This window comes from Hirundo rustica, chromosome 1 (genome assembly GCF_015227805.2).
Source record: "Hirundo rustica isolate bHirRus1 chromosome 1, bHirRus1.pri.v3, whole genome shotgun sequence".
NCBI classification, from domain to species: Eukaryota; Metazoa; Chordata; class Aves; order Passeriformes; family Hirundinidae; genus Hirundo; species Hirundo rustica.
Genome location: NC_053450.1, coordinates 111,690,898 through 111,705,786, shown reverse-complemented (window position 1 = coordinate 111,705,786; position 14,889 = coordinate 111,690,898). Strand labels below are relative to the sequence as shown.

At 43.1% G+C, this 14,889-nt stretch overlaps 1 protein-coding gene across 1 annotated transcript in view; it reads right to left on the bottom strand.

The window, feature by feature from the left end:
- Positions 1-14,391, bottom strand: part of TMC2 (transmembrane channel like 2) — a 30,874-nt gene extending 16,483 nt beyond the window's left edge. The window contains exons 1-10 of the mRNA XM_040067824.1: positions 14,157-14,391; positions 13,796-13,843; positions 11,482-11,833; positions 10,610-10,762; positions 8,290-8,380; positions 7,316-7,397; positions 6,919-7,025; positions 4,997-5,095; positions 1,602-1,744; positions 29-176 (exon numbers count right to left, since the gene is read on the bottom strand). Coding sequence (XP_039923758.1) covers positions 29-176; positions 1,602-1,744; positions 4,997-5,095; positions 6,919-7,025; positions 7,316-7,397; positions 8,290-8,380; positions 10,610-10,762; positions 11,482-11,833; positions 13,796-13,843; positions 14,157-14,202 — 1,269 coding nt within the window. The 5' untranslated portion in view covers positions 14,203-14,391. The remainder of the gene's footprint in view (positions 1-28; positions 177-1,601; positions 1,745-4,996; positions 5,096-6,918; positions 7,026-7,315; positions 7,398-8,289; positions 8,381-10,609; positions 10,763-11,481; positions 11,834-13,795; positions 13,844-14,156) is intronic.
- Between the last annotated feature and the right edge of the window lie 498 nt (positions 14,392-14,889).

The window sequence follows — 14,889 nt, the reverse complement described above, 5'->3', positions numbered from 1 at the left end:
GGAGCAGGCAGAGGACAGTTAGGTTTACCTTGAAGCTGGTGGTGATGGATGCAAACTTGTTGTCTGCTGTCTCTGGGTTGCCAATGAGGTAATCCCAACTGGTGAACATTTTCCAGCTGAAAATGAAGTTGTCATCGTCCCCGTCTGCCGTGCTCTCATTGGCATTGCGTGCCATCCTGCGGAAGGATGTGTGCAGTGACAAGGTCAGAAGCAGTTCCACAGAGTCACCACCTACCCTTCAGCTTTGCAAAGCTTGGGTAAGACGGAGTGGAGCAACCATTCTTGAGGCTTGGCAATGGCTAAAATGTGCCATTGGACTTTAGGTCTAAGGAGGACTGAACTGTAAACTGTCAGGGCTATGCAGGTCTTCTATTAACAGTAGTGATGCAGAGAAAAACTGTGATAGCATAGGTGATTAAGGAGGTTAAGGATTGCCTCATCCAGCCGGTGCATAACAAAATTCTATTTACAGTGCTTCTGGGTCCTAGGCTGCAGTATATTGTTATGGTTACCTTTAGTTAAAATTAGACAAAACCCCCCTGTCCTGTCCGATACACCCACTGCAGCACAAAGTTTTAGTGAGAGTTCACTTGCTGCACAATACTGGAGCCAAAGAGCTTGCAGCAGGTCATGCAGTGAGAGAAAAAGGATTATTCTTGTTAATCGGCATAAGAACAGATATGGCTTCTGCTGTTTCCTCTCTATTATTTGATCCCTGAAATCCTTCTGTAAGGCTCCCTAGAGTTCCTAGCACTAGTCCCTCAAGGAAGGCAAGACAAGAGATGCTGCAATTTCATGGCAAATGTACAGCAAATCCCCATGTCCCACTCCAGCCAAAGGCTCAAGGGGCTCTTACTGCTGCACAGCAATATGGCCTATTTCAGCAAGCAATACAAATCCATGGGCTTATTCTTTCTTCCAAAGAAAGACACAACCTTTTCATGTTGTGTCCTTCAGGCAGAGATAGAGGGGCTTATTTTTTTATTTTTAATTGTGCAGAGACCATTACAGCACTGACAAGGGCTTTGGCTACATCCTCAATGCCCTGAGGATGTTGTGGGAGACTCGTTGGTGTTTGGGGACAGTGCAAAAGAGGCACTTTTAAACTCCACCAGTTTGGTTAGGGAGTCAACAAATACAGTCTGGTAGCATTTGACTCTTTTCTGCAACCCTTGCACCATCATGTAGGAGTTCAGGAATGTTTATTTTGCAATGAAAGAATGCAAAAGGAACCTTTGAAATTTACTGCAAGTAAAATCCTCCTTCATTTAACAAAATCTACCTGTTTGATGGCCCTGTAGTACTGTTGGAGGAAGGGTTAAAGAGATCTGGAGAGGATGAGAAGGAAGAAGACACCTGGAGTAAGAAGAGCTCAAAACAGTGCACATGAGTGCAGGGATGAGTGCCCAGGATCCCCTGTCCACCAGAGCCAGGTTCGTGGATGGGGAGGCCAAGTGCATGAAAACAGCAAGAACACATCCCCACATTCCCCCAGCCATCCAGTCAAGGCTGGACCAAGTCTGGGTGACCATGGAGGGGTATCCAGCTGTGAGACACATCTGGGTGGATTTTGCAGAGGGGGCAATGTCAGCTGCACTTACGATCTTATAACAACCATCAGGCTGTAGCCGAATATGCTGATCCCAACCATGAAATATGCCATTGGCAGCCTGTATTTCAACCAGCCAATTGTCCTCTGGTTGTTGTAGTAGCCATAAAAGAGTGCGGAGTATTTGATGTAGCCCTGGAGGTAAAGCAAAAACAATCCTGTGTAAGCTGTGCAGATTTTCTTCTGTAGAAAAGGGGTTTCTAGAGAAAACTGAAGATTTCAAACAAGGAAAATCAACATGGAAAAGTTTTTAGGGTCTCATTCTTGTCTGTTTGCTGCCCTGGCACCTTTGAGAGACATCTTGAGAGTTTATTTTCCTATGAGAGGGAAGATGAAGGAGAGCATGCCAGAGGACAGTGACTTAAAACTAAAATGTAGTTTTGATCCATCACTCTTTCATGCCTCCCAGAAAAACATCCGTATTGCTCTTTGTGGCTGTAGCCACCTACTTCTCTAAGCCAATAATCAAACACTCAGATCTTGTAGAAAAGCTGTAGCAAAGAGTCTTCCCACCATGACATGAAACTTTTACTTTCAGCTAGGAGGCAGCTGATGCTCAGTGCCTTGCAGATTTAGTTCCTTTTACTGGCTGCCACCTGCAGAGCAAATATAACTAAAGAGTGAAATCAAAGCATTACTTTCCTGTGGAAAGCAGAGCTCAGACACACTATCAACCATGTTGCCTCAAGTAGATCTATTTTTTGCTGTGCAATCTGTTAAGCATTCGATGAGCATGCAGATCACCTAATCCACATTAGCAATCTCTCCCTGTTTTCTGTCATGTCTCATCCAGGTTGATGTGTATCACTGCACACTGCACTTCTCTGTCTTTTGCTCCTTGTCTTTCAGCTCCTAAGTTAAGTGCACTTAATCAGTCTGGCCATGATAGTTGAGCAGGCTCCCCTCTGATCAAGCCTTTGGAAAGACATAACTTGAAGCTCATATCAGAGCTTTTGTAATGAATCTTGTCTAGAGACATTGAAGGGTTTACATGTAAAGGGGCTTGTGGAGGCTAGACAAGCTCCTCGCTCAAAACACCACCAATTGCAAAAGGAAATGTTGTGGCACAGGGCTATATCCAGCTGAGTTTTAGAAATCTCCAAGGACGGAGCTCTCATGACCTTTCTGAGCCTTTCTTCCAGCATTTGACCACCTTCACTTGATCAATTAAACTAAGCTCCCCTCAAACTCTAGGCTTTTTATTCCTAACCTGATAAAAAGCTTTGGTACCCCCAGGGCCACAGAAGCTGCATTTTTGCCCTGCACAAACTCAGTGCCACAGGTCCAGGACCCCTCTGTGTGTGCTTCTACCTGTGTAGCAAGCCTGTGGCTGGCACAACACGGCTGCTTGGGGCTCATAGCCTGCTACACAGTGTCTGCTGGGGAGGTGTGGTAGAAGAAAGCCTTGTAAAATATGCTGTCCCTGGAAGGCGCTAGTGAAGTTTGCTTCTCAGGTTGTAATTCCAAACCTTTGTCTTCTTGATTCATCAGATGCCAGGGACTGAAAAATTAGTTTCTCTGCTCACATCATCCAGCATGTTCGTTAAACTCCATTTGTGATACACGGTGTCTGATGTCCAAGTGAGATTTATTCCTTTCTACTCCTCTAGAAATCCGTAATGTGACCTCCTTCCTGCCAAAGCATACATTTCCCCAGCTCCTCTCTCCTGAAATGTATTTTTCAGTGTAACGGTATTGACCCTTCATTTATGTCTGCTCTGATATATATTTCCACCCTGCACCTCTCCTGTGGAGCGTGCTGGAATAAGCCTCTATTCATTTTCAAAGGGCGGGCCTTTGCACAGGGCTCCATTTGGCATCTCTTGGCTGCAGAGGGTGTTGGTGTTGCCCCGGAGCTGGAGATGTTTCTTGAGCTTGGATGATCACTGCCTGGTGTCAGACAGGAAGGGAATGGGTACTGGATGGTGACCTCTAAGGCAGGGGGGTTCAGAGGACCAACACCTCAGTGACAGCAGGGGAATGTAGATGTGTGTACAAAGCCAGAAGCAGGAGACTGGCAAGTCATGGGAGTAAGCATTTCCTGGAAGCATACAGCCTCATCCAAAGACAAGTTTCCTTACTGATAGATCTATTATTTGTGGTCTCCCAGAGAAAATCAGCAGCTGCATTTAACCAACACTCCTTCAGATTTGTTTGTTTGCTTGTTTGTTTTGGAGTTTTATTTTGCCTTTATTTTTTTTTTCTTTTCTTTTTTTTCTTTTTTCTTTTTTTTTTTTTTTTTTTGCTTAATGAGTTTAAATGTGACCTCTTGTGTTTTTACAGTGCACTGCTCAAATGAGCTTTTCATTCCTTACACTGCTATTAAAGATGTCCCTAATTCACCTCTGAATTCTGGATTCTGGCAGTAGAGGAAAGTGCTGGGAGAGGAAGAGTTGAAAGGATCCTCAGCAAACTATGGGGGTTAAATGAAAGCATGGCCCTGGCAGGTTCCTGGACACCAGGATTAATAAATTAGCTTAAATAATCTGGTTTACAACAAAGTAGCGCATTTTTTTTGGTTGTTTTGGGTTTTTTCTTCGTTTTTCTTTTTTTTTTTTTGGCTAAGGAAGTTGCAAAGGGGTGCATAACAGAAGGACAGTAGCATGTGGTCCTGTGCCTGTAGCACGTGGGCCAGTGCAGGCAAGCATTAAAATAATATTTTCAGAAGTAAATACTTTGAAAATCTGATCCTAAGGCACTGGTTACATGCAAAAGTTTTCACCCCCTGAACATATACCTTTTCTTGGGCTGTCACCCAAAACCACTTAATCCCTTTGGCTTAAATCTTCAGAGTAACTGGGGTGGGAGGTGAATTGGTATTGCAGGCAAGCACCCAAAGATGGCTGGAAACTTGGGATCTTCCTTTGGGTGCAAGTCCTAAACTTTGGTTCCCACTTCAGGCTCATGTAAATATTTCAGGGGAATGGGGAGGGCCGGGACATGGAGAGCAATCCCCTTCCCAATCACTTTCAGTGGTCTGGCAAGGTGCTCCCTACTGGTGAAGGGGGTCTGCAAGCTTGAAGTCTCTGTCTGGCTGCCTGGTTTGGAGCAGCTCCAGCCTTTCACCTGGGTGCTTGCTGCCTTTCCAGTTGGAAGCAAAATGGCTTTTGTGTCTACACACACATGTTATGTACACCAGCAGCACGTTTGTGTATAGAAGTGGTTCAAATCCATATGCAGGTGTCTGCTCGTGAACGTGCTGTTTTGGCCGGAAATCTAAGCATCCACAAAGGTTTTGTTGCCACAAAAGCCTTTCCAAACATCTGGAAGAAATAGGTGCTCTGCTGGTTTATCTTGGAACAAATTCATCCTTGTAACACCAGTAACTTCTGGGGGGTTTTAGGAGGTATTCAACTGATCCTTTATGATTAACCCTCGTGTGCCTACCTCAAAATCCCAGAGAACTGAAAAATCCATAGCTGTTGCTTGTTCAGCCCGGGGTACAGTTTTCCTTGGCAAACTCCCATATGGCATTCCCATCAGGACCTGGAAAACATTAATAATAGTGATGCATGTATACTATAAAACACCAAAGAGTTTTTAATGGGGTTTTTTGTTTGTTTGTTTGTTTTGTTTTGTTTTCCTTAATGAGTCTGTTTTGGTTTGCTTTTGGTTGGTTTTCCTTTTCTGTTGATTTTTATATATATATTATTTCTTAATAGTAGAGCATTACTTTAATTTATAATCATTTAGTATTAATTATATATATGAATATTTAGTACTAAGTATATTTATTAAAGTAAAGTATTAAATTTTTGTTAATATTTAGTATTAATTTCATGCAAATAACCAGAGAACTTCCCTTTCCCTGGCCATATCCATTGCACAAGAAATATTTTTGGAGAAACTGTATCCTTCAATGAGAAGGTGCAGTTAAAATGTCCTTAGTTTAGCAAGGAGTTCTTTGCTTGGACTTCATGGGTCTAATGCAGTAAAGGGATTAGCTTCATCTATTTGTGCAGAGCTCCTCCTCTGAGAGCAGTCAAGAGCACTGGGTCAAACTTACAACATAATCTGTATTTTTCAGTCCTGAATCTAAAGATGTTCTCAAGGTGAGGTAAAGGGCAATTAGGTTTGGAGGGGAAAAAAAAATGACAAAAAAGATGCAAAGAATAGTTTTCAGGACGCAGCCAGTCCTGATGGCACCATGCAAAGCAGGCCTTGCAGCTGGTGCAGCAGTAGAAGTCCAGACAGAGAATGCCAAGGGCTATGGAGAATTATTATATTTACAAGCTGACTGGTGCCTACACCAAAAATATCTCATTTGCATTCATAGCCTAGAAAGGTCCTAGCATATCATCTATCACTTATTTTTCAGGGCTATCTAATTACACTCAAAATAATTTATGATTAAATGTTTATTGCCCAGCTATTCCCCGTATGGTAACAGTTCAGTGGGCAGCGAGTAACAGTGTGCGCACTTCAGAGACGAAAGCTCCTGCGTATGCATAGTTCCTAACCAAACACATTTGTATTGTTCGGTGCTAATGGTTATGTCTCCTCGTCCTGGGAGGAAACTGAGCTTTCCCTTTTGATAGTGTGAGCAAGCACATTAAGGAGAACAAAAGCACGGTCCTCAGGAGACATTCTGCAGTGCATTTTTGCTCCATAAAATTCTGCATTGAACAGAACAGATGCCGCTGTCTGTGGATTGCACAGCCTTTAAATACTGCACTGAGTAATTTAGCTAGAGCTGTAATGGCTACATTAAAAAATTCTTCAATAAACAATCATATAAAGTTGGCTATGAGATCCTTTTAATTCCCCAAGAAGAGTGATAAATAGAAAAATAAAACAATCGCTCACGAATCATATAAATTGGAAGTACAAAAGAAGGGTGATTTCCTAAGCTAGTGCTAGTTGGCAAAGTGCTGGGAAAGTGTCCGTTCCCTAAGGGGCTGTGCCATGGCTGCTGCCCCACGGCCACGCCCCTCAGAGGGCCCAAAATGAGGGTATTTAATTATTTTCAGAGCACAATCCATTTCTTGTGGCTCTTGCAGACTGGATCTTGTGCCTAGGAGTGGAATGTCATGTTCTTCACTTTAGTCAAAATGTAAAACTAGCCTTGAATTAGATAGATTGTTAAGCCCCTGTTTCAGCTGCTGGATGGGCAAGATCTTTGATAGCATTTTATGTCTCCTGATATCAATCCAGCTTCTGCTCCTGTGTCAGTAAGTCTTTGTAAATAATTGTCCTCAGACATTTCATTTTTCTAAAGCGATGCCTGTTATAAGGCATTTGTCCTGTCAGTGTCATGTTTGTGTCAAGCAAAGGGCAAGATATTACCGAAAGGAGAATTGTGCACTTACCTCTGGAATTATAACCAGTCCAAATATTAACCCAAAAAGGACAAGATTTACTCCATACATCCATCGCAGAAATATGAAGTAGGAAGCGACGGAGGAGCCGAAGTGACCTTAAAGCAGAAGACATTTCATGGTTAGGAGTTTAGGAGGGTTCAGCAACTGTCCTCAGCAGCCCTTTACCCTCAGGTCTCCCCAGTACGTTTCCCGTGATCCTCCCAACAGTCCCCACAACTTCTTGGGAGAGCAGCACCTGGAGCTGCCAGGGATGTGTGCACCTTGTTTGGCACTGATGCCCAGGGCAGGCGGAGACTGTGGACCAGGAAGCTGGAACACTGCTTGTGTGAAGACAAAGCTGTCTTAGAAAATGTCCCACTGCCATCACCCAGCAACCTCAACTTACTCTCCACTTCCTTTATCTTCATCTCCCAGGGTATGCACTGAGTTTTAAAATTTTCAAAGTCTCTCTTAAATTTCACCCATTTCTGAAACAAGAAAACAGTGCAGTCAGCAGAGCTGTGAAGAAAGGGTCTGCTCTGAAGTAGGGCTTTCTTATATCAGAGTTTGGCAGCATGGTTAGGTGTGGGTGCAAAGAAGGAGCTCTAGTCTGGGACTTATCTTTTGGACTATTTCAGAAAATCCCTTCAACCAAAAATCCCCCCCACTCCCAAGTGTTCACATTTATGATTTGAGTTTTAAGAGTTTTAACCTTTCCAGGCTTTTGGGAAGCGGCAGTTGTGCTATGGATTGATCACCTTATATAGGGGTGGAAAATTCAGACCTGGCTCTGGATTGAAAAAATTGCTTCAGAACAAACTCTATTTAAAACAGAATTTAGATTGATAAAACACTGAGCTTGAATCTTTCCTCACCAGGCCAGCAGCTAAACTCACATTGATTTCATAATCTCGAGTCTGCCTCTGTTTTGAACTTCTCAATATTATCTCCATGACAACATGCAACTTGGCTACCAACTTCAGTCTCAAAGCACAGCCATCGTTCTCCCTGTTATCTCCCCATCACTGGAGAAGATGAAATTTTACAGGACTAGGGGTAGTGCAGGAGTTTAGGAAGGCCTCTTTCCCCTTTAGTGATATCTTCTCTCACATATCAAGGTTTTGCAGATTGCAGCCAGTAAGCCATGGTTTTCCCTATGCCTGTGAACCCTTCCTTGCTTCAGGAAAGGTCACAATGAGGTTCAGGTTGGGGTAATTTTCCCCCTGTTCTTTCTGCAATAGTCACAGATTTGAAGCCAGCTAGTATTTTTCTGAATGTGGGCAGGAAGTTTTATTCTGAATAGAGGTCAATAAACCTAAAAATGTACTGAACGCGTAACTGAGTATCCAAGCCTTACCCTGACATCACTGTATCACTTACCTTTGCCATCATCATCTTATATGCATACAACTTTTTGCCCTTTCCTTTTCCCAGAGCTCCTTCAAACTTCTCTACAAAATCTTGTGCCTCCCTAATTGGAAAACAAACAAGCAGGTTATTAAAACAGCAAAGGGATCTTTAGTTTTTCACCCCTGCCTGCTCCAGTGGGTTAAGCAGCCTTGCACGTAGGAAGGTGGGCACTTGGTGTCTCTCCCCACCTGCTCTCTGCTGGTCAGTTGCTGTGCCATGTAGAGCTCAGACACCCACCCAGGACTAGCTATGAGGTCCCCAGAGCACTCACATCCATGTAGAGATTCTTTTTATTAGCTTTAAGTATTGTTAGTGCCCCAAATCTTGTTCCCCACTTCTCCCTGGGTGCAAACTAAAAACCTACCCATTTCTCTTGCTGCAGAGCTCTCTCAGCCCACATGTCTGTTATAATTTCTCTCTCCTGATGCATTGGTCAAGAAGAAAATAACATTGCCTAGTGAAATAAACTCTGAGGGGATGCAGAGTTTCCTTTTATGAATGCCTCCCAGGATAAATATCAGAGATATGCAAATGGCCCAAGGGGATAATCTCAGTGCCAGAGGAATGAGTGTACACTAGTCAGGAGTAAAATCAAGCTGCAAAATTAAATTAGTTTTACACTAGGATATCTAAGGGAAATACAGAGAAAATAGTCTAGGATGCTGTTATGCTGAGTATGCTGAGCTTGTGAATAAAATTATACTGTATATTGGTGTTGCCAATGAGAAGAGATTAAATTTCAGTATCTGGGAGGTTTTTTGCCATCCTAAGCCTCTGGGAAAGATGGACTTCCACTTGGTATAAATAGTTGGCTAGGTCAGCCAACTGCTCCCAGCCTGTAACCTTGGGAAAATCACCTGTGACGTCATTTGCAAACCTAAAGTGAGATCTCTAAGTCTTGAAGATATTGTTTTGCTCTCTTTGTGTTTTATACCCCTCATCTGTGCAGTGGGGCTAATAATTTCTTCTCTCATGGTTGAGTTTATGCAACGAAAAATATCTAATGAACGTACAGCATGCTGAGAGCCTTTCTGGAGACCTCTGCACAAGCAATGCAATCATTTTGATTAGGTTCATTAGTAGGTAGTGACGATTGCTATCGCGCAGAAATAAGATGAAAGTATGGAGGTACATTGTCAAACATGATCCTAAGTAGAATTTTAGTCAGGATTCTACACCACAGAGAAAAAAATGCATCAGAAATAACTCTGTCTTGCCCTTTTTTTCTTTTCTTACAGACGTTTGGATTTTTAGGGCCATGAGAATTTTTTTTGTTGTGAGCTCAGGCTCACAGCACAGTTGTGAGGTAGAAAAGCTACTTTAACCCAGGTTCTCTGTAACAGACCTTTACCCAGATTTTTGGAAGTAATTGGCAGAGTTCACAGTTCCTGATTTTATTGGAAGATGGAACAGGTCTTGGACTTCAAGGCATAAAAGAGAGAAACAGAGACACATGGTGACTGTCAGCTTTCACAGCACAGTCCCTGCAGCTTTGAGCAAACCTCTCAGCATACATGGAGCAGGGGCATCAGCACTCCCTGTGGGGCTGTGTCGTGGTTCAACATAGCTTGGATTTTAGTTTAAAAAAAAAAGTATGTGTGCTTTGCAATGTTACTTTGAAATCTCTCCATGTAGAAAGGGGTTTCAGAGGTTCCTTAAGTACTAGAGACAGGAGCTGAATCATTGCCCTGACAGGGGAATGGTTTGTTAGGAGCCATTCCCTGTCAACTCATGGGTTTTCATTTCCCTGGTCAGCTCTTCTCACCTTCCCTCAGTGCCCAGCACTAAAGGGTCTCTGCTGCTGCCTGAGTTGTTCCCACCTTGATCAGGGGCCATGTGGCAGATTTATCTTTGCTCCATAAACCTCCAGCATTTTTTCCAGGAAGCCCCATCTCAGGCCTGTGTGCTGACATGGCACTGTGCTGCTCTGATTTCTGTCCAACAAAAGACATGAATAAGCAAGCCAGGGTGCAGAGTTTGCTTTAACAAGTAGCCTGACTGTAGTGAGTCATTTGGTTTTAAATACGAGGGTAGAATGACCTGGCCATGGGTATCAGTTGAACAGATTTGCACCTTGTCTGTTCTTTGGTTACAGGGGCTGAAAATCAGATTGCACATTTTAACTCTGATCATCTGAACCCATACAGGCTGGCTAGGTTCTGCTGGTCAGTTTTTTCTGATACTATGGTATTACAGCAGCAGCAAATATGTAATTTCAAGGAACGAAAAAGTGCATCTGACAACAGTCAGCAGAGACCCCAGCAGTGGGGGTTCTTATTTTGATGGGTACCTGAGCACCGAGAGTTTCTTAACCATCCTCCAGGGCTTGTTCCTCATGGTGGAAATCAGTTTTTTCTTTTGCTCCACCTGCTCCTTTAACATTGCAAGCTCTTCTTCTGACAGCGACTCCTCATCAGATGACTTGGAGGAAGCAGAAGAAGTACTGGAAGACACACAGAATAAAGGACACAGAAAGACTCAGAGGGGTTAGAGGGAAGGCCTTGCCTGGGGTAGGCAGGCTGCTGCTGGCCCTGGGCACAGTGGCCTCAACATCCCCTGTCTCAGTGGGGTGCCAGTGCCCATGGTGCTCAGGGCAGGGCTGTTTCCAGCCAGGATAATGCGGAGGCATTTGTGCCCCACTACAGTTCACTCGATGTCCTGCTTTGGGCCACATTTCAGCTATAGAACATTGCCTACAGCTACCAGGGCTACATCTGGCTCTGGGAAAGTGGTTTTCATGCCCTCATAACAAAATGGAAGGTATGGGGAGAAGTCGAAGTTTGGGACAAGCAAGATTTGGAAGAGGAAGAGACTTGAAAACACAAGGGATACATTTTAACTGGAATGTTTCCATAGACCAGCCAGAAAATTCTCCACGCCCAAATTTCTCAAAGTACCTTCTTTTGGGGAGCTTTTCTACCCCTGGTTGTAGGTACAAAGACTCCACAACATGCACAGACCTGGCCCTGGTTGAGAAGTGATAATGACTTGGAAACAGTTTGGTTTTGTGGCATTTTACACTGTGTACCACTGTGTCTCTTTTAGGAGAGCAGGAAGTTATTTGCCGTCTATTGGTTTTGCCATTCTGATCCATATTGCACTGGCATGTCAATATTGCTGCCAGTCTGACCAAGGCACCATAGTCAGGGATTGTTTAATTACCTGCTTTTCCTGTCTTTCTTCTGTTTATTCTCCCCCTCCTTCCCTCTCTTGGTTGTTTTCTTTTCTTTGTTTTCTGATTCTTTTTGATCTTTGGTAGGAGCTGTTTTGCCTTGGTCTTTCTTCTGGCTTCCTTGCTCTCTTGCCTTTTTTCCGTCTCTGGTTTTCCTTTGGTAATTTTTTCTCCTAGAAGCTCTATTTTGTTTGCTGCCATTGTCTTCCTCTTTGCTCTCATCTTCTTCTTTGTCTTCTTTTTCGTCTTTGTCTTTCTCTTGATTTTTGCTTTGAGATCTGCTTGCTCTGCCAGTTTCCCTGAGGGGTTGTTTGTTAGTTTTCTTGTCTTTTACTTCATCTTCTGCAAGTGATAAAAAACAATTACATTGGGAAATCCATGCTGGCAGAATAAAGATTCATCAGAAGAGCATTGGCAGCCAGGACACCTGATGCAAACCCAGGCAAATTCAGACAGCGGGTGCCTGTTGATCTCAATGGGCTTTCTGTTATGCCCTGTCCAAGAAGCAGGTGGAACTCTTTGGTTGTGCAACTCCCATTTAAGGCAGCGCAACGTAGCACATCAGTGACTTATATGTGACCATAAGAAAATTGGAAATTAGTTACAAATGCAAAAGCCTATCCATCAGACAGCACCGACAGATATCTCCCTGACCTGTAAACACACCAGAACAAAGGAAACAGAAATTGCAGTCTGTTACACAATGTGTAGTTTGCTTGTTGATGTGATGTCCTTGAAAGATGTTTACTTTTCAAGGCTGGGAATGGAGTTCTTCTATTTATAGAGAGAAAAGGCACAGCACAGACAGTATCCGGTTTTCTTTCTCTGAGTTTTCTTTTAAATTGGGTGGTCTATATTCAGAGAAGGAAAAGAGCAGATAGTCTCTAAGGCACATTTCATTCTTACTGACATTGCAAACTAAAAACCTCCCCTTTTCAGAAGTCAGAAATGGTTCCAGATTAAAGGATTGTAGTGGAGCATGATTTAATTGCAATATTTTATGGAAAGGAGGAAAAAAATTTCAAAAGCCCACAAGTCTCTCCACCTCTTTCACTATGAAGCCTATTAAAACTAACAGTAAGTTTTCCAGAGTATTTTGGTCTCGGTTTCTCTTCTTATTTTCCAAAATTCCTGACTGATGGAAGTAAGGAGCTGGAGATATTGTAATGGAAGAAGGAAATTGTGATGGAATGGATGAGGAGCCTAAAAGGTGAGAAAAATAGAAGCAAAAAAGAATTTGAGTATTTGCATTTTTGGTTTGGTGAAAAGCTAGAAATTAATGACAACCAAATAGTTTCTTGTTTTTAGTGGTAAAAAAATAGCAGCAGTGGTTGTCACATTTGACACTGGGAATGAGAAGGAGCTTCCACCTAATTTCTCGGGAGCCATTAGGCAGGTTTCAGTTTCTATGGAATGGTCCATCTAAACTGAATTCTGGTCAATCATCTACATCAAAGGATCACGTCCTGTCTTTGGAAAAATATCCATTTTGGATAGCAAATGATGTGGTGGGGGTTTTTTGTTTGTTTGTTTGTTTTGGTTTTGTTTTGTTTTGCAACCTATCAAGTATTGGATTAAATATGACACAATAATTTTTAACTTTTATCTTACTGCCTCTTTTGCCTATATGGAAAAGGTGGATATGATTAAGAAAAAAAAAAAATTGAGTCACAGTAGTTTGCTGTTTACTTTGTCATAATCTGTGGGTAATACAGACATAGCTGTGAACTGTTTTTGCAGTAACAGCTAAGTTTGTATCACCTATCCAGTGCTATACCTCTTACCTCTTAGCTCTCTCACTTTAGATATACAATACATGCACAGTTAAAGGTGTTTTTAATCCTGTCACAGGCTTTTCCTGATTTCCATCACAGTTGTAAGTCTCCCTTCAATCCATCATCATTATCTTCTTGTGGCCATGATTAATGAAGATCCCAGAGTATTACAGTCTAAGCAAGCATTACAGGGAGGGCAAGCAGCACTTCAGTACGGTGCTAAGCAGTCCCAGCCCTGCACTGGTTGGTGCTTTACTGCAGTGCCTGATTTACTAGGGGCTGACTCCCAAGGGATGTGGGCTCTGACAGCCTCCGACTCTGGGAACATGGATAAAAGAGCACAGACTGCTTAAGAATAGCGGTTTACATATCACTGTTAGAAGTCAAACCTCAAGGGAAACATCTGCTTTCTTGCAAGTAGCTCATGAAAGAGTTTGTGTTGTAAAGCAAGTCATAAGTCAGAGAGAAAAAGAAAAGGTATCACCTCTTGTATTTCAAACAAGACCACATTTGTTAATCTCTACATTACCTTCACTCTCTGTGTCAGTTTCCACTTCTCCATCAAACTCTATTCCGGCTGCAAAACAAAGAACAAAGGATAATTGCATTTGTTGCTGGAATTTACACACGTGATGCTTTACACAGCTGACCCTTAAGTTCCAGCTGAGCTTGGCAGAGTATCCTTTATTGATTATACATTATATTCTTTTCCTACAGTGATTCTCCTAATATTTACTTTAGTCTGGCAGGCTGACAAAAGTCCCCTGCCCAAGCAAGCTGAAATTGTATGATCTTTGAGAGATGCAAAATCGTGTGCTCAGGAAACCCCAAGAGCTTTAGTCAAGTATTTGGCGGCATGCGAACCGAAATGATCTCACAGTGATACCAACCATCTTCCAGGATGACCTGTAGAGCACTTTTCTTTTTCTTCCCCATGGCAGCCTCCTGTCTATTGCCCAGACACCGTAGCTGCTCTGCTGCACACACACCCCAGTCATACACAGGTTACTCCCTCTTCCAGCGCCCATGTGCTTGTCCCCTCGGCATTGCGGACAGATGGGCACGTCCAGCCGTCAGTGACCTCTTGCTCATGAGCCATGAGGACAGGGAGGGGTGGGACAGGCAGGGAAAACCTGGGCTCTGCTTCAGCCTACCCAAACACTTTCCCTTCTCCCTGTGAAAAAAGCACCTGTTGGCATTACATTGCATTTCATTATTTAAACATGAAGGAAAGCCCTTTGGTGGGTACTTGGTGGTGTCGTATGAAACACAGACACAAGTCACGTCTGGTTCTGACATAATCATGTGGCTGGAGGCTTTCAAAGGATCAATTTTCTCAATGCTATATTCCTTACTGACCTGCGACAATCTGTGTAACCCCATTAGTCATTCTCCTGCATCTTATTAAATCTCTCAGCCAGTGCCCCTTGGGACACAGCTGTGGGTCACCTTTTGTCCTCCATGCGTGTCCCTTGGAGGGGACTCAAGAGCTAATAGATGCAGCAAGGAGTCAGGAGTCAGGATACCAGGATCTCTCTTTCCTTTGCTCCTCTGTTCTCTGTGACCTTTGCATACTCATTGCACTTGCTGGTAAAATAGGATAGATTTTCCTTCTAGGTGCTC